Here is a 25,872-nt window from a genome sequence, read left to right on the forward strand (position 1 = left end):
CTTATTGACGGGTTGTGTCTGGGTTGTTCGAGTTGGATATTATCCTAGATAAAGTATGTTCTATCCGTCTGTCTTTCAATGTTATATGAGATACTTAAAGTGTGGTTCCTGTGGAAATAAGCCTCGGCTTTCTAGGATCTCCTTTTAGTTGACCTTGTACCAGTGATTTGTACTGTCATGAAACTGTACTTTTTTCTATTGCAAACTTCTAATAAATTCTTCAATCAATCAATCAATGCGCTTTATTTCATGACAAAAATAGTGTATTTTACAGAGTGGGTGGTGCTGAGAGGTTTCCCACCACAGAGAATAGACTTTTAACAATGCAAAACTACCTTGGTTTAGGTGAGTGGCGAAGTAGTTTTGTTTATTTTAACTGAAGTTGAGTGCTCGTAGGGCAGAGAAATCCTGGTCCTGTATGTGAGTCAGCCGCCTGTCAGAGCGTTAGTGAGAACTCGCTGACGCTCTGGACCAGAGCTACTTGTCACCCTGCACAGCAAAATCCTGTTAATTGATTTGTTAGACCCAGATGGACCCTTGCGGTCCAAATAATTTAATTACTCTTGTTTTGTTGTCCTATGGGGCCCTGCAGGACTCCGAAGGGATTGATATAATGCTGGGCGTCTGTGCCAACTGCCTGCTCATTTACCGCGACCGGCTAAGGATCAACCGCTTTGCATGGCCAAAGATCCTGAAAATATCCTACAAGAGGAGCAACTTCTACATCAAGATCCGTCCCGGAGAGGTAAGCCGAAATGGTCAGGGATAATTACAGTATACATGGTAGCATCAAAACATTCTGGGAACGGCAGCAAAAAAACAAAACAAAACAAATACAAACACAAAAAGCAAATGCTTCTCCCTTTTGTATGGTATTGGCAGCACAGCTGGTGCAGAAACGGATGTTTGTTCAGTCGGAATGAGCAGTGCTGTGCTGGAAAATCGCCTTTTCCCTCAGTTTTTTGTTGTTCTGCAGGGTCAGGGTCTGTAGTGGGGTGCTGGTGCTGCAGATTATCGTGCACGCTGAGCCTCAGTGTGACAGGCTGTCTGGGCCTGGCCCAGTCACAGTGACAGAGCCCCACAGTGAGTCTGAGATGGAGCCAAATAAAGAGGCCCTTTAAAAGAGCTGCTGCAGCTGCAGCCTTAGCCAGAATACGGGTGGATAAAAAGAGTGTAAATATAGAGCCACGGAATGCCTTCCTCCTGGTTGTTCCCAGTGTCTGCAAAATTGGACATTATCCTCCATGCCTTGATCTGCTTTATTATGTCCAGTTGGCTGTGTGGGGATAATTTAGAGGCAAAATCCATGTTGTAATTGAAGCGCATTTAAGGGCTGTGTCTACCGAGGCATTTTTTTCAAATAAATTACCGTACCTGGCGCTGTGCGTCTATTCTGCGTTTTTATTTGGGCGAGGAGAGTTAACTCATTTAGGCCTGAGGCCGATTCTAAGGGCGCCTTCTGAGGCCTGACCTAAGTTTTCTGAAAAACTTCAAATATTATTAAAAATAAATAAACAAAAAAAAAGTTGCTACATATTGATCTGTGTATGTGTTGGCATTCAGATGATACTACTGTATTTGTGTGTACAGTATGTGCTTATAGGCAAACCATATGAATACCAGCACACACTCAAACAGTGTAGTACTGCCTGAATACCAGCACACACCCATCAAACAGTGTAGTACTGTCTGAATACCATCAGACACTCAAACAGAGTAGGAGGCATGAATACCAGCAGCACACACTCAGAGCATACAGAGTAGGCACTGCTTACTCTGTGTAATGTTTACTCTCAGTGTTAAATTAACACTGGGGATTTTGCTGTGTATATTATGTCCGTGTTTACCAATTTTCCTCTCTTCCCCAGTATGAACAGTTTGAAAGCACCATCGGTTTTAAGCTTCCCAACCACAGAGCTGCCAAGCGACTGTGGAAAGTCTGCATCGAACATCACACCTTCTTCCGGTAAGAACCAATCTTGTTCAGGGGAGCTTCCTTTTGGTGCCTACTATATAATCTATACAGTTTGAGGCAAGTGAACATCATAGCATTAAAATCGCTATCCTCTGCTGTGTATTTCCTGACCTGTACAATGAACGCTGCAGGCTTCGACTGAATGGATCGCGGTGTTCCAAGCGACAGTCTAATAAATGGCCTTGATTACATACATGAGACTATCCTGTGCTGTCCTCATCTTATCTGTAAAACAGGACAGTCTCCGTCTCCGTTAGTAATCATATTTCTACTGCTCCAGTGATTACATGTGATGTGCCTCCAGGCTCTTTGTTGTTTTCTCTCTGTCAGAGACTTGGCGGTTTATCTCTCTCTTTAACCAAGCAATTTTCCCTTTCGCTACACCTCACAAGATAAACTGAAGGTTACCGACAAAGACCTTATATACAGTATGCCTCTCTTTAGCCTTTCTGTGCATTGGTTAACTGCAGAATACTGATTATCATTATCATTAGTACATGGATGATGCATGCAGTACCTGTCTGCGCATGTGTTCCTTTTATGTCCATTTATGGAGATCCCAATTGCTGATCAGACCATACATATATGTATTTGCGCATTTAACAATTCTAGGATGCCGGCCTTTGGGCGCTAGCTTAGTCGGTTTCTTCTGTCTCCCTCTCACCGCGCTCCATAACCGCCTATCTAACTGACTTCACACTGGCACCACACTCCCTCGGATTGCTGGCGACATGCATGCCAAGCTTGAGGTCGATCGGTTGCACCATTCTCAAGATGCGTGAAGGACAGATACTGTAAACACATTGACATGCATGCACGCATGCATGCTTCTGGGTTTCTATAAATCTGGGATTTATAGTTATAGGTAGATAGGTAGATACAGTAGGTAGATAGATAAATAGTACTACCTACTAGCCTCTTTCGACCACTGTGATTTTCCAGAGCTTCTGTCTCCCAGTAACGTAGCCGTGTACGGAGGTTTCTGTGCACTGGCAACATTTGACAGACAGGAGCTCCAATGAAATGTCATTTCCAGCAACACCTTTAAGTTATTTCTAGAGTTAGAGCCACAAGTGCGTGACATCATCTTTACGTTCTACGAATCCACTTTACGCCTCTTGTCTCAAACTACTGGATGAAATGAAGGACAACCTTCTGCTGGACATGTATCTGGCTCCTCATGTCAGAACACTGTACACACAGATCTTTAAACAGCATTGTTTTATTTTATTGTCTGAACTTCATTGATCCCAAAGGAAATTCCTCAAGTAGTAATAGTTGCGTAACAGTAGCGTCTTGCGTGTCCCATAAATTCCCGCTCAGTGATGCCCAGGACTTTAGGGAATTCTCTATGAAATGATAGTCAGCATATTACAGAATACTTATTTTTAGAATAAAGCTGAGTTTCAACTCCGCTGCAGGCGTGCAGTAGTAGGAATACATTTCACATAAGGATCTGTCACTTTGGCTGCAAACATGCTGTGTGTACGACGTATTCAGTTTAGCTTTCGTGTTGCGGAATCCAACCTTGTTGATTACTCTGAGCCAGAGCGTGTCTTTGATTTTTGCCCTTTCCCATGTAGGCTTGTGTCCCCAGAACCCCCTCCTAAGGGCTTCTTGGTTATGGGTTCCAAGTTCCGCTACAGCGGGAGAACCCAAGCACAGACGAGGCAGGCCAGCGCCCTCATAGACCGGCCCGCTCCACACGTCGAGCGCTCTACCAGCAAGAGGTACCTGCTGTCTCGGAGCTTGGATGGAGGTAAGTGCTGTGAGAGCTGTAGTGTATAAGAGTGGGTCTCAAACGGTGTGCAAAGGTACGCTGTTGTGCCGTGTAGTGAGACAATTCCAGGTGTGCCTCGCGATTTTGACCACTACACATTATTATTGCAATGTATTTAAACAAAAATGTATGATTTCATTTTTATTCACTATCAATACCTTCAGTTAATTCATTAATAAGTGTATTCATTAAAATAAAACAATTGCGCAAATACAGTAGCAGATCTACAGTATGAGCTCACACCATGTCAGCATGCGATGGGCTGTGAGCTTGTAACTAGCTCACATTAGCAGTGACAAAGGCTACAAAACAACCATTGCCAGCTACATTGCTGCCGAGTCGAAGTGGAAGTATTACTCAAGCCACATTGCGTAAATGAAAAAGGTTTTTCTTCATTATACGGAATGGAGCAGGAATTTGTGGGAAAGAGAAGGGGAGTGGAAACAATGAAACAAAAACATCCAATTGATTGACGCTTCACTGCGTCATTGGTGTGCTGAACAAAGTTGAAGCCAGCTGAACTTTTTTTACAGGTCACCGGCTCCCATGAAAATTACTTAGTGTGAACTACTTTATCCATTTTAACTCTGAGATTGTACATCCATTTGTACTAGGGTGACCATATTCTGAAAATCCAAAAAGAGGACACTCTACCCGACATATATATATATATATATATATATATATATATATATATATATTCTTTTTTTTTTTTTTTTTCTCCCCCAAAAAATAATAATTCATATTACTAGTTTACAGCTCAATTATGTTATTAGTTATGTATTCATTTTTGAGGGGGTTCCAATTGGACCCTTTACAAATCTATTAATAGGCTAGAGAGATCCACTGATAAAGTATGCCTTTTGACTACTGTATGAACGTTCAGCTTTGTAACTAAATAAAAGAGAGGTAGCCCATTATTCAAACCGCCGTTCTGCTTTACAAGGTTGGACAAAAGATTCTGTCAATTTAGTTAGCAGAAGAGCTCTCACCTCGCACAGACTGTCTTGTAGGCTACTTTGCAGTGTTGATATGGGCTTGAAGAAGAACTTTTATTTGTAAATGCCTAAATAGTCAGCTTTGCTGACAGAACGCTCTGCTTCTCATTGTTGATCACTGGCACTTTTTGTGCATTTCATCAGTGAAACAGCATTAATTGCGTTTGCAGTTCGTTCGTTTGGCTTGAGCAGCGTGAGCTGCTGCCGAGCTCGCGCTGCTCTGCCTCTGATCTGAAAGCGAGACAGGCAGTCACAGGCTGAGGGACTCAGAGGGAGGGAGGGATCGCAGCGCAGGCAGAGAATAGTATGAATAATACACGTTCCGGGGCTAGGGGTGGAAACCTGCCTTTCACAGTGTGTTTCCAAACGAACCATTGAACGTGCATTGTAAATGCCCGTGCTTTAACTGTGATATGCGCGAAACCCCGGACATTTGAAGGAATTTATAAAACCCCCCCGGACAGGCCGGACAGCCCCCTAAAAGAGGACATGTCCGGGCAAAAGAGGACGTATGGTCACCCTAATTTGTACACTCTCAGAGTTTGGGAGTAAGGGGAGTATTTTCAGGTCCCCGGGGGATGAACAATTGCTTATACAGCTTCACTCAGCTGATGGCTGCTCACATGGCTATGCAGAGCACACCGGTGGGGTGTCGGGTTGGGTCTGTTAGGGTTTATGTGTCTTGTTCAGGGACACTTCAACAAGTAAAATTGGCTAAGCTTGGGTTCAAGCAGCTACCGTCTGAGTCCCAGGCAGCCTCTCTACCCACTAAGCTATAGCCACGTAGCATGATGTAATCCTGACCGGAACGATCCCTTGTGTTAACCGCCAGAGTTCTCACGGCCGGTCTCCGCCATGTGTGAAAACCACGACGGCCTGTCCCACCGCAGCGGGAGCGAGCTTCCCCGCCTCCGCAGCCCCTCGGGAGACGAGCAGGAGACGGAGCTGGAGCCCAGTCTGGACCAGGACGAAGACGAGCTCCCAGAGTTGGAGCAAGACAATATGCATGAGGAGGAGGAGGAGGTGGAGGAAGGAGAAGCAACCCCCAGCAAAAAGAAGGAAATCAAGGTACGCCAGAGTCCCTAATGGGTCAATGATAATTTAAAATTTTACATTTTTTTACATTCTCAGAGTTAAATTAACACTTTTTTTTTTTTGTTATCAATTATTTTTATTTTCCATAACATGAAATTAGAGACATACATATGAATAGAACAAGAAAAAGTAAAACATTGATCAAAAGAAAAATGCAATTAACAGACAAACAACACAAACAATAGCAAAACAAGAAAAGGAAAAGAAAACCCACCCACCCCCTTTCCCCGGACCAACACGGAATGTACAATAGTGCATGCCTGTGCTAGGCTGTTACCACTATATAGTGATTTCTTGAATCATAGCCTTAAGCTTATCTGCAATGTCCGACCACATATTAATGTTTTCTTCTTTTGCTCCGTGTAACCTTGCTATCGACTGCTCTAAATATACTATATCTAGAAAGGTCAAGGCCCACTGGCGGAACGTTAACGTATGAGGAGGTTTCCACCGCGTAGCTACCATCTTCTTCGCCGCCGTTAATCCAGCAAAGAAGATGCGCTTGCGTATATTGTTTAGTTGCAACTGTGAGACGTCATTTAATAAAAATAAAGAAGGAGAAGATATGATATTAATACTAAAAATAGTTGAAAGTTTGGAGGCAACCATATTCCAGAATGACGACACATTTGGGCATTCCCAAACCATGTGAAGGAAGGTACCAATACTATTTGAGGCGCAGAGAGTGCAGTTGGGATTATTCAAAATCCTCATAGCACATAGTCTGCGGGGAGTTAAATAAGTCCGATGAACAAAATTTAAATGAATTTGTTGATGGTCTGGATTTCTAGAAGATAGCCTAATGTTAGACCATACTGTGTCCCAACAAAAGTCAGGGTCCAAATTTGGTACATCATTCCTCCAAACAGTATCAACAGATAGGGGCCCATAACTACAGTCTAATAAAAAACCATAGAGGGTGGAAACCAAACCTCTTGTTCTGTTACCATCACAGATAAACTCATGGAAGGGGTGCAATCTAAGGGGAGCTTGCCATGGGACCCCGTAGGTCCTCATGGACGTTCTCAGTTGGAAGTAGAAAAAAAGGGTATTTCCAGGCAGATTGAAGATGTCACACAAATCTCGAAAAGGTCGTAAACCATTTCTATCAAATAAGTCCCCTAATGTACGAATCCCCTTAGCCCTCCACCTTGGAAAGCGAATGGGGCGATCCTCGATTAAAAGTCTTTGATTATTGAACACTGGGGAAAATAAGTTCCATTTACAATCAATCTTACACATCTTTTCAGCTGCCCTCCATACTGCCACTAAATGAGAAATGATAGGTCCAAAGCGAACTTTGCATTGATGTGTAGTTATGTTTGAATAGATAAGATCTCTCAATTCAACAGGCTGCACTAAACTCTCCTCAAGCTCTCTCCAAGAAACCTTATTTGCTGGGTTAAACCAATTTAAAAGGGGGCGGAGCGTGAAGGCCCAATAATAAAATTTAAAGTTGGGCAATGAAAGGCCGCCATCATCTCTAGCACGTTGTAATAGAGAAAGTTTAAGACGAGGGCGTTTCCCTTTCCACACAAACTTAGATATCGAAGAGTGAAGCTTATTCCAGTATTGCGGCGGTGGTGGCAAAGGGAGCATAGAGCTTACAAAGTTAACCCTAGGAAGAACATTCATCTTTATGATTGAAACTCGAGCTTGGAGAGAGTTGGGCAAAGATGACCATCTATCTAAATCAAGACAAATCTTATTTAGAGTGTCACCATAGTTGTTCTTAACAATAGCCTGAAGAGAGGGGAAAATATCTATGCCAAGATATTTGAATTGGCTTACTACTGGGATTATGGGCGGCAGGATAGCAGATCTCATCTGATCATTTAGAGGTAGAAGGGCTGACTTCGTCCAATTAATTTTGTAGCCGGAAATGGAACTGAACTGATCAAAAATTTGAAGGACGTGAGTAATTGACTGTGGTGCATTCTCAATGAACAGTAGAATATCATCAGCATATAGGGAAATGCGATGCTGTGTGTTGTTAATCGAAACAGGAGTAATATCTGCAGACTGACGCACTGTCTGAGCCAAGGGTTCGAGTGAAAGTGCGAAAAGGAGAGGACTAAGGGGACAACCCTGCCTTGAAGATCTGCCAATCGTGAATAGCGGCGAACAGATCTTACCGGTTAGGACCATCGCTGACGGATTAGAATAAAGTACTTTAACAAAATGTATGAATGAAGCACCAAATCCCATTTTATCTAGTACAGCCCACAGGTAAGACCATTCCAGACGATCAAATGCTTTCAACGCATCGAGCGACAACACTGCGGCGGGGGTCCTCAGCTCCTTAGCCCTATCGATGATATGCAATAGTCGTCTAGCATTATCAGAGGCTAGTCTAGTTCCTATGAAACCTGTCTGGTCACAGTGTACTAAGGTGGTCATAAAACCCTGCAAGCGACGCGCAAGCACCTTAGCAAAAACTTTTAGATCAGAATTCAAAAGTGAAAGCGGTCTATAGCTTGCGCAATCTGTGGGATCCTTGTTCTTCTTCAACAATAATGATATAATAGCTACATTCACATCCCTGGAGAAAGAGCCACTTTCAATTGCATATCGAAACATGTCTAGCATCAGCTGACCTAGATCTTCCCAAAAGATGGCATAAAGTTCAGGGGGTATCCCATCCAAACCAGGCGACTTGCCCCTACGCATTGCGAGCACAGCTTCCTGTAATTCCGCCAGATGGAGCGGTGTATCTAAGGCTTCCGCATCCGCCTCGCTAAGGGTTGGTAACTGTATGTTGGATAAAAAATCATTGCATACTGCATCATCGTGAATGACCTCGGAGGTGTAGAGCTCATCATAAAAAGCACGAAACGTGGCATTGACCTCTTTGGGTTCTGTAGAGTTAAATTAACACTTATGATTTAATGGATGACCATTTGAGCGTTCTGCCTATGGCTGCTTAGTTGGCCATCATTGCTGTTCTTTTATTAGCCTGGAAATGGACAAATCTGCCAGTGAAAATGTAATCACATTTTTGTATTAGTCTGGCGATGCCAGGCTAGTTCTTTATGCCACTTGTGCAGCAAACACCTTTAGTTTAGGCAGAATCTTTTAAAAGTGACCAAAAATGCTGTAGTGAAAAGAGTCACACTCTAGGATGGAGAGAGGTTTCTGTCCGCTCTAAGGCAGGTCCCAGTTATTGGCAGAGGCAGGGACTGCAGGCACATCGATGCAAACGGGGTGCAGTGTACAGTAAGCCTCTGAGATTTTGCAGAGACTTACAGTACTGTCTTTCAGCGCTGTAAATCTGCAGTGGCTTGTTGGGTTTAGCATCGCTAACTAACCTTCCCTGTTCACTGGCTTTCCCAGACTTTAATGCTATCTGCTGCTCACTAACCACTTCACAATATTTAACCTTTTAACTGTTAACCGCCTGTGGAGCCACGTGTAAGCATGTCCACTGTGCTTGCCTGTCACTAACATGCGTTTTTTTTCTCGAACTCTTTGCTGGCCACAAGGAGGAGGCTGGGTCACCAGTTGACAGTAAACAGGAGGTATTTGGTGTCCGCCCGGGGGACCACTGTCTAAGTCTAAATCTGTCTGTCTTATCAGTCTGTTTGGTTGTCTGCTTGTTACCCAGTCAGTCCAGCCATTTGTCATTCTCTCAGTGGTTGTGTCAGTCTGTCCTTGTAGTGTGTGTTATTCCATCTTCCATCGTGTTGATTACGATGTTGTGAAATTGTTGTTATCGCTGTTATTGCAGCAAATCCAAAATGAGCATCCAAGCATCATAATAAGAAGAGTGCTACAGCCTCGTTGAGGCAACTACTGGATGACAGCGAAAAAAGGAATTGATTGAAAAAGCCAAATTATTTCCCCCCCAGCTGTTCATACTAATAGGGACAGAAAGACACACTAAGTCAAACTTTGGAAGCCGGCTTCACCGCTCCAGAAATCAAATAAATATATAGCAATGCTCATCATGATACACTGTAAGCATCTAGATCGGCTATTTTTGCTATATTCTAAAATTGTTGACAGTTAAATGCTTAAAACCTGGAAAAACTATTATACTACTTATCAGGATATTATGGTGCCAGGCGCTGTCTACTCTCCTATCACTATATGGATATAACCAGCCCTATCACAAACAACATCTTATGGCCACTGACGTTGCACTACTTCAGACTGATGATGGTGCAATGACACGGTTGTAGTGTTCCTACAGTACTTCCACTGCCGTATGCTGAGAACCTGCATTTGACAGTCAATTTCTTGCCTGCCAGTCTTCCTCATTGTCTTACAAGCTCCCTCTCTGTCTCCGCATCTGCCTGCCTGTGTTCCCTATATCTACTGACCCCACAACATCCCCCACCCCAAATCCCCTCCATTCCCTCATTCCTGTCATCTTCTCCTGCCCCAACTCTGCCCCAGCTGTCTCAGTTGGACCAGGAGACCACCCCTCGACACAAACAGGAGGTACAGCCTGCTGTGTTCAGCCTCTGTGCTCTGTGACCAGTGCCGTGGTTCATCTTCCATCACTAGTGTCAGGGGTGTTGCACCAAATTCTGGGCCCTGGGTACTTTAACTATTGAAAAATAGTAGATATACAAGCTCACAGTGTGGCTGCAAGCTTGTAGATCTGCTATTTTTGAAAAACCGTGAACATTTTGTGCAAGTCTTTGAATATTTCAAATCCTAAGTTTAAAATATATATACAGTATATATATATATATATATATATATATATATATATATATATATATATATATGTTTCTATGTCAGTGGTACTCAAACCTTTTCATGTGAAGGACTCCCAAAATGATATGTATTTGGCCACGGACCCCCAGAAGCAAAATTTGAGTTACAAATGTTCGCTTAAAAAATACATATATTCAAAGATTTGCACACATTTTTACGACTTTCCAAAAATAGCAGATCTACAAGCTTGCAGCGCGGCACTCGGTGCTGCGCTGTGAGCTTGTATATCTGCTATTTTTCAATAGTTAAAGCATAAAATAATTAAGGACCCTCCAACTTGGGCCCTAGTAACTCAGTCCCACTCCCCCCCCCCCTTGTGACGCCCCTGACTAGTGTGTTGCACCACCGTAGCCTTTTTACAGTGTTAATAAAAAAAAGTGCCACTTTGCTCGTGTTCTGTGCGAGGCACACGTCTGGCTGCATGTTTAGATGTTTATTGTAATATAATGATAATGTCGTAGCATTTTTACAACAGCACCTGGCAGCTGCGACTGCAGAATATTTGATTGCCTTTGCGGACATTATTGCAGAATGTTGTTTATTGGGAGGTTTGGCAAGTCTCCAATGAAATGCTTGTTTCTTTATTGATGATGCAACGCTGGAACGTATGTCTTCTAAGAGAAGATGGACGTGGATATTATAATGCCGTTTTACTGTCGCTCGTCGAACATAACAGCTTTTCAAGACTGAAACTGTTATTTTTTATGTACCTCTTGAGTGTAAATTAGGTGAACAAATCATGCAGGTACTGTATTTAACTACTGTGAAATGCAGTGAATGATCAGACTGGCAAAAAGAAAACACATTTAATTAAAGCTCAGAAATGTGAAGTAATGGCTAGATGAATAGCCATAACTATTTCATTTGCTAAACCACATTAGTTGTGAATATATTCATAATTAACATTTTCAAAAAGTGTGTTCAATAGCATCCTAAATGTACTTTAGCAGAGAATCGCAATGCAATCACAACTGCCAAAACACCGCAGAGATCCACATAACTGAATCTTTGAAAAACTGGTGTTAAATTAATTTTGTGAATCATCTCCATCTGTTATGCATATTTGCTACAGTATGTAATGTTGATCACAGTCCACTCAGCATATCAAATCACAAATTATGATTTAATTTCGATGCGATTGCTGCAGTGGAAAATTACGTGGCGGTCTGGCTAAAACATACCCCCACCCTCTCTCCTTTCTCTCTTTCTCTTCTCTGCCGCTGTCATTCTGTGCATCCCTCCTCTAGTTTCTGGACAAGTCGGAGGACGTCTTACTGAAGCACCAGGCCAGCATCAATGAGCTGAAGAGAGCCCTGAGGGAGCCAAACAGCACGCTGATGACCCGTGAGAAGTGTCTGTCAGAGACCTCCCCGAGTGGCACGCCCGAGAGGAAGGCAGTGAGTGGGGGGGAAGGGGGGGGTTATGGGGTTCCCCTGGGGTTCCACTCTGGTCAACATCCCAACATCTCAAACAACCTCTGATGTTTGACATTCCTCAAGACAGACATTGATATTCCAGTCGTTGCTGGTGCCCTCATGAATTCCTCCCCATTTGCTGCTGGAGGTTAAGGCAGGACAGACAGGCGACCAGACAATACTTTGCTCTGTCTGATTTGTATGCTTTTACTTTATCTTTTGAATAATTCAAGCCTGAAGATGTACTGGTATGATAGAGAACAGAATAGCAAATTCTATATTAGAAATGGTTGCCTCTGTCATGGGGCCATAGATCAAAGAAAACACTTATCTCCTCCTGTGAGCATATTGCTGTGAGATAGAGATCACAAGAACAAATAGAGCAGCGATTTGGGGGTTCAAGCCAACATAGAAGTTGATAGCTATAGGGTTTCAAGACTGTCGGACAGTTTCCGACACCTGTATTAAAGATAACAAACAGGTTTTATGACGATCAGGCAGACGCTCATCACCTGCTACTCTTCTATTTTAAAACATTTGGGGGGATTAGCTTAATTAAACATATCCACCTTGTAAGGTGATGTTGGTACAAACTGTCATTGATTGAAAAGCCAAACCCAATGCTACACTCGTCTACCTGCATGTAGGAGGTACTGTATAACCATCACATCTTGAAAACTTGCACCAAGCCCATTCATGTGTTTGGAATGACTGTATAAACAATTTTGAATTTAAAGTATAGCCTGTTATGCTATGTAATGCCCATTTCTTTAAATATGTAGCGCCCCCTAATGGTCGATTTCAATGAAACCTAGTGTATGTTTTAGGTACTTTAGTAGACATACCATGCAAGTTTTCTGATGATTGATCCAACAGTTATTAACTTTGGTCGATGCATGTGCTGATCTTCAAACTAAATTAACTATCAGCAAGCTACAGTATGTGAGTTTTGATCAACTTCCAATATTGATCTACAACATATGGAAAACATGTGTTTATCCAAAAATTCTAGTCAGATGGACTTAAGTTCTTGAGATAATTTTTTTAAAATTGAGGATATATGAAGGATTGTGTAATTGGGGTAATATGTGTTGTGCAAATAATGGACACAATGGCCCAGTCATTGAAATGTCTCCACCATTTATCATCTCACGGGAATGAGCCAAAATGCAGCAGGAGAACACGGAGACGGTTCAGACTGTCTGGCTTGAACCCTTAAAATGTCTGCCGTGCAAGTGAATAACAGCGACATTATCTCAGGGGTGCTTGAAGATGACGGACAGCTGCATCTCTGAGAGAATCAACTCAAATAGATTAGACTCACAATGTCTTTTGAGATTCACTGAATTTGAGACACTTGAGAGATGATTGTCTGTGCTCTCCCATTTCACAAGATTGCCTAAGTGAGATAGGCTCACTTTGTACTGGATCATTCCAGAGCTTTGATCGATTTCTTTTGTGGCTGTTAAAGGTATTGAGAATGCCCATTGTAGCCTTCAGATAGTGTTACTTCCTTTCTTTAATTGGTTCAGTCACGTCTGTTGCATCTAACTTTAGACAGTCTCTCGCCCTGCAATGAGAGCAATCAGGTCATGTCCGCAGAATGTCAAACATGTCTAACATTGCCTGCAGCAAAATATGCCATGTTTTATGATCCAAAGGTGGTTATGACATTATTCTGTTGAAGGACTGAAGGTGGGAGGATGGGAGCTTTGAATTATTTTTTAAATAAAATAGAAAACCTCACTGCCCTTGAGGAGTTATGTCTCACAGAAATTCTGAAAAAAGAAATAGCCCTTTGATGTGGGTGCAGAAGGGATTATATTTGCATTGCAAATATCTTCTCATTTGGTTTCATGGATCTGGCAGGTGTATACAGGTGGAGTGCATGCAGGCTGGCATGCATTAAAGTAATTTTATTAACACTTTTCTGTGAGTGTGACTCATTCAGTTTCAGTTGATTTGGTATTTACCCTGTTAGAAATGTTGTTGCATGAAATACCATATAAGACTCCTGGAATACTCAAATGACCAGAATGACAAAACCAACTGACGTGCAGCATTTTCAACTGAAAAATACGTCACCACGCAGCGACACTTTTGTCAGTTGAAATCACGTCCGTTATACGACATTGCCATTTGATTAAGTGTATTTAGCCGAAAGAGTCAGGTCTCTAACGGCTGCTCTTCCCTCTTTTCTTCTACTCTCTCTTCTGCCCTGTCCTTTGCCCCCCGCCTGCCAGCTGGTTGGCCCAGCAGGGGGGAAGGACCCTGTTAACTGCCTGTCGGTTGAGGGTTTCATCCAGAAGACTGTGGTGACTTCCCCTGAGGTTGCACATTTCCTTCTGTATCTCTGTCTCTCTTTCTTTCATGATATACAGTAGCAGTGGTTCTCAAGGTTTTACATTTCAAGGACCTCCATAACTCTGAGAGTGTGCAAGTGTATCTGTACACGGTTACAGACCCGTAAGGGTCCATTTGGAACCACCTCAAGAACCCTGAAGGTTCCTGTACCCAACTTTTAGAACCACTGTGATATAGCATACTTATATTATGCTCTGATTGAATGTATACTATACTTCATTTCTATTTTTCCAAAACCTAAGCATGTATGTATTGTTTCTTTCTTTTTTCTTTTTTTTAATTATATATATTTTTTTCATTTACACATTATAAATGACATTATGGTGATTGAATTGTTTGTAGTGCTGTTGTGGATTGTCTAACGGTGTTAATCTATATCAACATGTAGGGCTCTGAGGAGTGGGTACTGATTGACAAACAAGTCGCTTATGAACAAGACCATGACTGGAAGCCAGATGAGCAAAACAAAGCTCTCCCCTCCCCCCCGTTAGTGGAAGATTCCTCTTGGGAGACAAAGAAAGTAGTGGAGAAAGAGACAGACGTTACCATGATGATACATATTGAGGTGACGGGGGATGACGAGCAGGACGTGAAACGCCACACCGATGATTTTCCGTCACCTCCATCAAGGGAAGCACAGGAGTGTACCGAACCTTGTCCCACGAACAAAAGCCGTTTCATGGTCCAGTTATCGGAGACAGCCGACTCGTCTCAAGACAGATCCCCAGGTAAACTGTGTCAGGCCTTTGACCCTGAGGCACGCGGTGATGTGGCACCGGGCCCACGGCAGGCAAAGGAACACAAGCCCTCCCATAAGCAAAGGAGAAGGAAGAGGCCACAGAGTTTGAACCTGGGGAAGTCTGCAGAGTTCATCTATGAGAAAGAAGGTGATTATTCAAACGGCGAGGAAAACGAGGGCTCGGACTGGGAGGACAGCTCGGAGAAGACGTCGAATTCGGGAAGTCACACGACTGAGCCGTCTCCTGAGGTGACTACGAAAGATGACCAGAAGGCAGACGAGGATCAGATAGTCAGGGCATATAAAGACAAAAAGAGAGACGATGTATCAACAGCAGGGTGCAAAGAGGTTTCTACTCAGGGAACAGGCATGGCAAAGAGCAAAGAATGCCAAGAGGGTTCAGAAGATATAAACATAGGCTCAGTGAATGGCCCTGGGAAGACAGAGGGTAAAGAGGAGTACATTATCAACCCACACATCAGAGGGAGGAGCCTAATCGACAACAAGGAGCTAGCGGAGGTAAAACTCAGACAGGTCAGGACCCACGAGCGAAAGTTCAGCAGCTCTGGGGCCGAGGACATGGAAAGTGTCATGGGAGACAAGGTTCAGAGGAGGTCCTTTCACAGACTATCAGGCAGCAGCTGCCAATCAGAAATCACCCGAATCGTTCCTCTTAAGCCGGAGAGGTCAAAGAGTGTGGCATGCAAAGAGGACAGGCCAGGTCAGGAGGAGCTGCTGCGCGGCATGAGGAGGGAGTACCGCTGGTCCGTGGGCTCTCCAGAGGGCACCTCAGACCTTCACTGGGCCGACGTCTCCAGCTTCCACCCGACATTAGCTACAGATCTGGAGGCCAGAACGGAAGTCGACGGTTTTCATTTCGCCGGGGGACCCGCAGAGAGCCCATCATTCGCTTCAAAGGCCACCGCTTTCCCTAAAATGGCTCCACCGGCGCCTCCAGTTAAAACACAGAAGGCCAGGCAGTCTGGACTCATACTGCGGAACAGCCGAAATGCCAGTAGGGAGCCTGGCTTGGACGCAGCCAAGAAGAGACACTCGGTAACTGCTTGGCATCTGCTCTATTCAGTCATTGGAAGTAAAGCATCGCATGAGCTTCAGACAGACTCGCACACCATTTTTCTTCTTTTTTCTCCATCTTCAGTGACTTGAAAATGTGCATACAATACATATTACCTAGACACGTTTATGAAGAGGGGGTGGAGACGTGGAGTGTTACGTTATGTGACAGTTCCTTTGGCTCCATTTACCTGGTGAAGTCAGTAATGAGTAATGAACGTCAACCCTCAGTCAGCCTTCATTACAGTACATAACTGCATCACAACATCTGGGGAGATGTGCAAAACTCACTGCTGGCTGTGAACAAAGCTGCTCAAAAAGATCACGCTTCAATCATGCTTTTGCTTTCGTTTGGTTCTTTTCCCTGCTCTCCCCTCTAAGCCGCTCGTTTCTAGGCCTGTCACAATTATTACATAATCGTCTAATTGCAATAATTTGACATAATCGCAATTATTTTGCCGTAATCGTCATAATCGTTTCCATGTTTGAAACATATGTTTTAAAACATTTTCAAAAATAGTGGAAATAGCAGATCTACAAGCTCACAACGCGTCGCATCGCGACACGTTGTGAGCTTGTAAATCGCCTATTTCCACTATCAATGTTATTTAACATTGACATAAAGTTGTCAAATATGTCAGTCATTTCTTTGTATATTTAGGTTATGTGTCATATCTGCCATGTGCAACTTCAAAGCCTACAAGCCAAACAGAAAAGTAATTGTCAACTTCAAAAAGACAATTAAATCGTTAATCGCAATTATTTGAGAAACAATTAATGGTCATGTAAAATGTCATAATCGTGACAGCCTTACTCATTTCCTTCCAACTCATCTTCTCTGTCAGAAAGGTTGTAAGGAAAACAAGGTCATGTTTTATCATTGCGTTGATTTCTTTTCCCACTACTACATGCTGTATGACATGAAAGGGAGAACATTTACATCATCAATCATTTATGTAATCATCTCACATTATGAGTATGAAGCTGATTTGTAGCAACATTATGAAACTACTTGAGATTAAATTGATTAACGTCAATTTAGGCAGATCAGTTCACAAAATGCTGCATAAATGCTTTTAGGTGATGATGATAATTCTTTAATCAGATTTTTAATTGAATGCTGTGCAGCCCTAGCCTGGGCGCCAGCCCGACTCATCACGCAGCGTGAATTAGTATGAGCAACGCCAGGCTAGTGCTGCCCTGGCTCCGGTTGACTGTGAAAGAACAGCCACAGCACAACATCTAACACAAGCTGCAATCACACTTCATTCCCTTTCATTTCACTGTGTGCTGGGCTGGCATCGGGAGTTCGCATGCGATTGGCAGTGGAATGAAAGGAATTTGAAATGAATCGATTTGACAGCTTTCATCACTCCCGCCCTTTCATCTGCGCCACCGACTTGGCTTAAACAGATATGAGAAGAGGTGTTGCATACACATGCTCTCTGCATGTCTCAGAATATGGCAGACATCTAGTTGTAGAAAACACAAAGATCACGTTGAGTCATTTATATATTTGTTCTCATTTTACATTCATATTGTTTTGCCATCTCAATGCAATTGTGTTGAATGTCAAGGTCTGTCCTAATAATGCAGCATTTTCTAATTGGCTGCTACTATGCTGAAAACCTGTTCTGTTATACACACTGCATGATTTTTTATTTGATTTTATTTTTTGCCAAGTCACTGCTATTTCTAACATGGAAATGTAGCTTGAGATGGTGGATTAATTCTTAGCTTCAAGCTCGCCTCTTTTCTGTCTTCCAAAGTGTATTAGCTACGATACTATCTTTCTGCGGAGCTTGGAATTTATGCCTGAACCTGACCGATCCCATCTGGCCCTGACTGAACCCACTTGGGTCAGGATTGGAATTTCTTAACCTAAGCTTGGATTTGGTTTTGGGCCAATATAAATGCTGTTAAATATGATTTGTTCTATATTGGCAAATAATAATTAGTACATTTTGGCACTGGTTACTGTAGGGCTGGTAAGGAGTGGAATGCCTCAATCCCCCAGTTCCCCCAGCCTCAATCCCCAACAGAAATTGTTTGTGTTCAGGTCAGGGCTAAAATTTTCCACCAGCTCTGTTTGTGTGTGTGTGTGTGTGTGTGTGTGTGTGTGTGTGTGTGTGTGTGTGTGTGTGTGTGTGTGTGTGTGTGTGTGTGTGTGTACATGGTACATGGTGTCTGTCCAGGGGTGTATTCTGGGGTGCGTTAACCTCAGGATGCTCTGTGCTGTGCTTTCCTCTCCTTCCCTCTGCAGGAGCCTCTATCTACTCCTGCCATTTATGAAGAGCCATTTGCTGATGTCAAGGTTATTCATTCCTCATATAACCCCACCTTCACCATCCATTTCCCTCGTATCCGTTGTTAGTCCATGGACCATACGAGATGTCGGAAAGGTGGCAAAGGTTACTTAGCATTTTTGAGAATTTTTGAGAAGCTCTATATCTGTGGGTAATATTTTGGTATGATAACCCTTTCTGAGACACAGCTAAATTAGTGTTATCAGCCGCAAAAGTTGGTGTACCATTAACTTGACTATACAGGACGAAAATGCTAATAATTAATCTGCTTTAAGTAGCATATGAGGGGTGAAATTAGGGGTTCTTCATGATTCTGAATCTGTTTTTACACAAAAAACATTCCTTAGTCTAAAAAGGGCCCCACAAAACTGTGAGAAGTGATGACTCATCACTTTTCATCACTAAACCATAGTTTTTGTGGGGCCATTTTTAGCCCAAGGAATGTTCTTTGTGCAAAACACATGCTTGCATTTTGCATTTTTTTCCTGTATAGTAAAGTTAATGGGACACCAACTTTAGCGGCTGATAACACCAATTAAGCTGTGTCTCAGAAAGGGTTATCATACCAAAATATTATCTACAGATATAGAGCTTCTCAAAAATGCTAAGTAACCTTTGCCACCTTTCCGAGAGCGACTCGTATGGCCCATGACTATTTGTATCGCACACAGTTCCATCCGTCTTACTACAGTAGCTTATTTGTTTCCCTCATAAACTCTGCATGTTATGTACCTTACTCTATGTGACCGTACCATTTGCTACTGATGCATGACTCTTCTGCATTAGCCAAGTCTGGGGCTTAAGTCAAACGCTAAAAACGCGTCTTCATTTTCGGTGAACACTGTCATGTTTTGTTTTCTGACGGCTCTGGCAGCCATGACTGCTTTCCATACGTAACCATAAGCAATGTTGGGAAGATTACTCTATAAATGTAGATGACTAATAACCTGCATGTAATTGTAATCATTAAACTAATAAATAATGTCATCTGAATACTTTCAGTGACCTGTAGATAATTCATTTATCAGCATCTACAGTATAATGTCTATAAGGTCCTGACCACAATCCTCCACAGTTATTCAGTTCTTATTTTGTTATATGGCTACGCCACAGTATACAGCATGCGTTCCGCCTTTAGGCACATCAGGGCCATCTCATCCCATCCTATCGTGCGGTTACCATCGTGTCTGTAACCTTAGCGTGGTGATCCCCTCTTCTGTGCGTCAATCCAGTGGGAGCTCGGGGACAGGAGGCCCCAGCAGGGCTCGGCCTACGAGGAAGACCGGGAGCACGACGCCATGGCTGGCCTGAGGGAGAGCAACTTGGGCATTGAGCGCAGGTGCTCCAGCATGACGGTCAGCTCCACGTCCAGCCTGGAGGCTGAGGTGGACTTCACCGTGGTCATGGACCTCCACTCTGGTGTCGAGGAATTGCCCAAGACCATGTCAGAGCTGGGAGAGAGGCGGGAGCTGCCGCGGCAGCCGGATATGGGCAGAGAGGACTTTGAGGAGACGTCCAGGTTCTACTCGGCCCGTCTCATGGGCTCATACCCTGACAAGTCTCCCATAGAGGAGAAGCTTCCCGAGGAGCGTGTGCATCACGAGGTAGACAGATAAGAAACACAGTAACACATCCCTACCTCCTCCTCCTCCTCCTCCTCATCATCATCACCACGCTGCTTAAACTGGACCAGCCCTGCCTGAGTTGGATTCCATCTCGTACCTTTTTATGTTGGAGCATCTTGTTTTGTGTGGAAGTGTTTATGTTTTATTCATGCGCCTTCTCATTTGTATTTTTTTTGTTTTGTTTTATAGGTTTTGATGTATTCGTTTCTCGATGTTTCACATGCTGTTCCTTGTTGTTTCTTGTTATTTCTTATTTGATGTCTTGTCTTTTTTGTTTTCCCGACTTTGCAGCATCTTTCACAGCATGCCTTTCTGCGTTCAAGCAAAACACTATCAACGCCAACAGTATACAGTTTACTCAAAGTGTTTTGTCAGTCGTAGAGGTTTCGAGGCAGAATGTGTTCTGAGACCTGCTTCTTTTCAGTGCTGCACAATGAAGCTAACTCATTTGTGTGCTTTGCTTTGTCTCACTGTACCTTTTGTGTCCCCCGCAGCCTCCGGTGGCAAAGAAAGATGCCAGTGCTGTGAGCATGGCTCACCTGCTGAAGATGTCCGACCCCAAGACGGAGATCCACACCAACGGCTCTGAGGTCCATTCTAACGTCACATATGTCTCCCCACAGGTAAGATAGACCTACCAGTACATCTCTAAGGAACCTTTCTCCACTAACGAACATAGCGATAGTGCTGTTACATTTTGAAGATTCAAGATCTTATTTTAACTCTGTCATTACAGCAGTTGTGATACAGTAAGGGTATATAAAGATACATACATCCAGGTCCCTGAAGTCATAAGTCATGGGTATCTGACTGTTGTTGTCGTCTGGAAACCAGACGAATCTGCCAGTGCAAAATTAGATTAGTCTGGCCCCGCTCGGTTGTGATTGGATTTTACTGCCTCCAAAGTTGTGAGGCACCAATCAGGGCTCAGTTTGAAAATATGGGATGGGTTTATAACCAGAGGCATTTTTGTGAATCCGCTCCTTGGAAATGCAGGTTCCACACATAGACTACAGAATATCTACGCAGTGATATTAGTCATGCCCGGAACATACATTTTCCCTTAATTCTCATTGTAAGAATGGTACCACCAATCACAAATTTCTATCCAATATTTTTAGAGATGAGGAGTTCGGCTTCACAGTTTAGAAGTTAGAATTCTAGATGATTCTCCCGCTGTTTTGGAGCCACTGATGAATATGTATCCCATATTCTTTCCTTGGACATCAATGACTGAACGTCCACATTCACAGGACTCGGATGACATCATTACGAAGTGATTAAAGTATTGACAGGGAATTAATGAGCATGATGAAAGCGGGTGGGAAATCCATTCATCTCCAGAGGCAAAGATTTTAGCTCAAGCCGTCCCACAGGTGCCTGATTAAAAATTAATTACCGCTGGGCTCATTTGCCATTCAGCCACTGGCCTGACTGAACAGTGGCAGTGATCTTCAGAGGGGGCCTTTGAAGCGCCAGCGACATTTTCAAAATATGTCCGAATATGCCACAGTGGCGTTTCTGTGTGTGTGTCTGCAGCAAACAGAGGATGAGGTCAACTGTACAGAGACAAAGGTCTCCAGCACTGACATAGCTTCACCAGCAGAGGGAGACATGGTACGTGGCCATGCTGGTTCCTCTGCACAAAGGCATGGCTGTTTCCCCTGTGTCTGCTGTCTGCATGTCAGTGCCATGGGCTGTGAATTTGGACGGCATTAAGCACGATTCATACTTTGTGGAGCGACAGTTTTTGCCGGCTGAACATAGTCGCATCTTTAACGTGTTGTGAGCTTGTAGATCTATGTCGTATGAATTAGGCATTACACAGTAGAATCCTGAGTGATTGACATTCCCCCCCTCAACTCTCTGGATTCAGGGTTTTACACAGACTGTAAATCAAAACACCTAGAGGCTTCATGGAATATATTGATTTCATTTTAAACTCATTCACTATAAAATGTGCATGTGCTGCTCCTAAGTTTACTATTATTGATTTGTTATTTTTTGTGATTAGTAGTCAGGTCTTCAAGAGATCTTGTGTGTGTCTGGTATGCAGTATTTTGGGTTTTGCCTTTCCTCTGCAATGTTGGTTTTATGAATTCATCATGTATTTTGCTTTTACTTTTCACACAAGTTGTCCTCTTGACTTTATATCACTAAACGTGTGAATCTAGACCTGAACCTGAATTCTTGCCTTCACACAGAACTATGGGATTCTCAGTACGAGGGAGGCATCTGTTACCGTGAAAGAAAATGGCTCTCCTGTAAGTATCCACGCAGTAGAAATACAAATTACCAAGGTCCCTGAATGTCTCCACCTTGTGCACCCTTGCTGTCTTTGCTTTAGAGTTGATCTGCAGGACATGTAAGGTACCGTTAGATAGAGGCTGTGAAGACTGTTTATGTCCCCTTTGTTGTCCAGATGTTTATGATCAAGGCCATGGCTGATTGTGGCGGACACAATGATATTTGCCACGAAACAAAGCTCTTGATGATGCAAATCAGTCTGTGTGTGTGTGTGTGTGTGTGTGTGTGTGTGTGTGTGTGTGTGTGTGTGTGTGTGTGTGTGTGTGTGTGTGTGTGTGTGTGTGTGTGTGTGTGTGTGTGTGTGTGTGCGCGTACTCTTGTGCGTGCCTGCCTGCCTGCGTTCGTGTGTGTAGTGAGTGCCTAAAAGGTACATTATGCCTGCACACATTTTCAGGTGCAAGCATTATGTATTTGTCAAGCTGGGTTCAAACCTGAATGGAATTTGTATTTCTACCACTACAGCATATATGGGCAACTGGCGGCCCGGGGGCCACATGCGGCCCTCACAATATGCAATGTGGCCCTCTGGAGTGAAGGTGGAAATATAGTGGCCCTCGCCATCATCAAAGTTGCCCACCCCTGCACTACAGAGTATCTTTGCGTGTGCCTCCTGCAATGTGTAACTGGTTCTGATATACAGTATAATGCTTGTGCTGTAGGTGAAAGCTGGCCACCCGAGCAGAGACTCAGTTGTATCCCCACTGACCGTCACAGCTGAGAATGTCACCTCAGCAACCACTACTCAAGTTACCAAGGTACGTTGTATTGTATGTGCTCATACAGTATGCGCAGTATCTGAAACTAGACAACATGATCGACAACAACTGCCTGTTTTTTAGGGTTCATATTTTAGATTGTAATTAGAGAAAAGAAGAGATGAGTGTTAAAATGTTTTCATTTACTGCTTTCTATTGTTTTTTGTCTTTTTAGACACAATAAGCTGGCAATTTGCCAATGAAAGATTGCGGTGCATCTTGGGAATGGGCTTATTGTGACTAAAAAGACATATTCAGAATCGTTAAAATCACTAAAACGATATAAAGAAGTAAATGAAAACATTTTAACACTAATCTTTTCTTTTCTCTAATGACTATCTAAAATATGAACCCTTGTTGTAAAAAAAAACAAAGTTATCCTTTAAGCAAGTGCTGGACGAAAAATTTACTGAACTTAATGTTGTCCATTCAAACAAGTTAGTCAATAACAATCATACTCTACTTTTGTCTCCCACATATGGATTTTTAATCTGCAGCTTGACCAAGAGGTCGAGCTGCAACTGACTGGCTCCTAGGGGAGTCATTTGTGGGGACAGTGGGTTTCCTCCTGGTTGTTGCTGACCAGGCTGTGTACTGTATGTGTATTGCAGACTGTGAAAGGAGGCTACTCGGAGACCAGAATTGAGAAGAGGATCATCATTACTGGAGATGATGATGTGGACCAAGATCAGGTAAGGTTTAAAGGTTTGCATTTCCCCATAATGCAACTGATCTTTACACAGTAAATCCTGAGTGTTCATTTAACACTTGAGAGCAAGTGTCGTCAATAAAGGACACGCAGGTCACTGTTAGTCCCCATGGGGGCGGGGGCTTAAAAACTGTAGTTTGGTGCATTTCTATCATTTTTTTTTTTTTTTTTTTAAAGATTTGTTTTGGGGCTTTTATGCCTTTATTGGATAGGCCAGTAGGACAGACTGACAGGAAATGGGGGGAGAGACGGAGAGTGACATGCGGCAAAGGTCGTCTGGATCGGGAATCAAACCGGCGATGCTGTCAGGCATCAATGCCTATGTGGCAATGCCTAAGTGGTATGCGCCTGGACCAGTAGGCCAGCAGGCGCTCCGTTCCTTACTATTAGCGCATTCGGATTAAGATGCATGCCTACGTAGGTGGGTTCACAATGTGTGCACACTGCTTGTGGTTGCAATAAAAACATCCAAATTCAACACAATGAATATTTATGATCATTGAAACGTTTTGCAACCCCTGTTTTAAATGAATCCTCGCTAACGTTGCCATGGAAGCCTACTATCACTATCTCTGCAATCCATGCGTGTCCACTTGGTCCAATTAGAATGTCTGGTCCCTCTTCTAGTGGTCGCAGGACGTCGACAATGTTGTCAAGGAAATGTACGTTGTCTTCTAAAGACCTTGAGACCACCCCAGGAGTTACCTCTGCCCAAGACTTCCAACAGCAGATCGGTTATGTAGTTATATTATACTGCTTATTAAGAAAATAAGCAGCCCTGCAGTTACCCACAAAGGCTTAGAATATTAACATGTTTTTGTTTTTCAACAAGACATTCTCCACAAATCAAATATTCACATAACAGCATGAGAATTCATGGTTGGAATGTTAATGAATGTAATGAAAGAGTCTGTGTACTGTTCTTGAGATATGAGTGAGATTTTTCACTTTATAGCTTTAGTGTTGCTTTTATTTCAGTTTCATTGATTCCATTCCAGTACATCTTCACTATTATGAAGTCATTATCATAAAGCATACGTTGTTACTATTGGAAGCTGTCAACATTATAGTCAGTATGTGATGACATTTGTCCCCAGGCCCTCGCTATGGCCATCCAAGAGGCCAAGCAGCAGCACCCTGACATGCTGGTGACGAAGGCTGTGGTCATCCGAGAGACAGAGTCACCCACCGAAGAGCAGCAAAGGAAATCAGAAGTATGTGAAGCCGAGCAGGCACACATGCAGAATTCACATCACTGAACTGTACATACATGCCATTAGACTGTGGAAAATGAGATTTTATGGCGGGGGCCTGATTTAGTATTCACTTAATGTTCACTGACTTAGTATTCACTTAGTATTCATTTACTAAAATCGGAACTGTCCTGATTGATCACTGAGTGACTTCTGGTCACTATTAAACTATGGTCACAACTTAAGACACACAGGAGATACAGTAAGGTATAGAAGGTACTTATTCACAAGTCTTCTATAATTTAGTGTAGTACTGCTCTTAAGTAAAGACCAACATTGCATTCATGAGTGTACAGCCTTGATTTGTGCGCATCACAGGTGTACCTGACTGTTAGTAAATCAATTAACAACATTTGCATTGTTCCACGCCTGTTTCACACCATAAAAGGCATGCATTGAATATGAACAAGAATAGGAAAGCACTCCATAGTAGGACGTTGCTCATCAAAAATAACACATTTACAAGCTGACAACACTTCACACGACAACGTCTATTCAGCTTTGTGAGTCCCTCGCACAATGTATTATGAGCAGAACTTTAGCCAGACCTAAACACATTTTGACATCAAGGTATGCTGGTCGATTTGTCCCTCCAAAGTACGCAAAAAGCTGGTGATGCCTTGTGAGTTTGATTATGCACCACTTCATGCACTAAGCAGAGCGCACATTTCTTTCTGCCAATATGTATGCTCCGAATTATTTTCCTTACAAGCTTCCACAAATTGCATTTCAAAAGATAATCATAGGAAAAG

The 25,872-nt window shown here is 43.0% G+C and overlaps 1 protein-coding gene across 1 annotated transcript in view; it reads left to right on the forward strand.

Annotated features, from left to right (window-relative positions):
* Positions 1 to 25,126, forward strand: part of LOC308287220 (uncharacterized protein) — a gene marked incomplete at both ends in the record, with an annotated part of 43,500 nt that extends 18,374 nt beyond the window's left edge. The window contains 17 exons of the mRNA XM_080728335.1: positions 593 to 745; positions 1,869 to 1,966; positions 3,559 to 3,734; positions 5,586 to 5,821; positions 9,331 to 9,366; positions 10,256 to 10,291; positions 11,821 to 11,970; positions 14,232 to 14,318; positions 14,741 to 16,147; positions 18,429 to 18,479; positions 19,704 to 20,075; positions 20,591 to 20,719; positions 21,636 to 21,713; positions 22,301 to 22,360; positions 23,063 to 23,158; positions 23,770 to 23,850; positions 24,965 to 25,126. Of these exons, the coding sequence (XP_080584461.1) occupies positions 593 to 745; positions 1,869 to 1,966; positions 3,559 to 3,734; positions 5,586 to 5,821; positions 9,331 to 9,366; positions 10,256 to 10,291; positions 11,821 to 11,970; positions 14,232 to 14,318; positions 14,741 to 16,147; positions 18,429 to 18,479; positions 19,704 to 20,075; positions 20,591 to 20,719; positions 21,636 to 21,713; positions 22,301 to 22,360; positions 23,063 to 23,158; positions 23,770 to 23,850; positions 24,965 to 25,126 (3,408 nt within the window). The remainder of the gene's footprint in view (positions 1 to 592; positions 746 to 1,868; positions 1,967 to 3,558; positions 3,735 to 5,585; positions 5,822 to 9,330; positions 9,367 to 10,255; positions 10,292 to 11,820; positions 11,971 to 14,231; positions 14,319 to 14,740; positions 16,148 to 18,428; positions 18,480 to 19,703; positions 20,076 to 20,590; positions 20,720 to 21,635; positions 21,714 to 22,300; positions 22,361 to 23,062; positions 23,159 to 23,769; positions 23,851 to 24,964) is intronic.
* Positions 25,127 to 25,872: the final 746 nt, after the last annotated feature.

Source organism: Nannobrachium achirus (assembly GCF_963921795.1).
Source record: "Nannobrachium achirus genome assembly, chromosome: 6".
Taxonomy (NCBI): Eukaryota; Metazoa; Chordata; class Actinopteri; order Myctophiformes; family Myctophidae; genus Nannobrachium; species Nannobrachium achirus.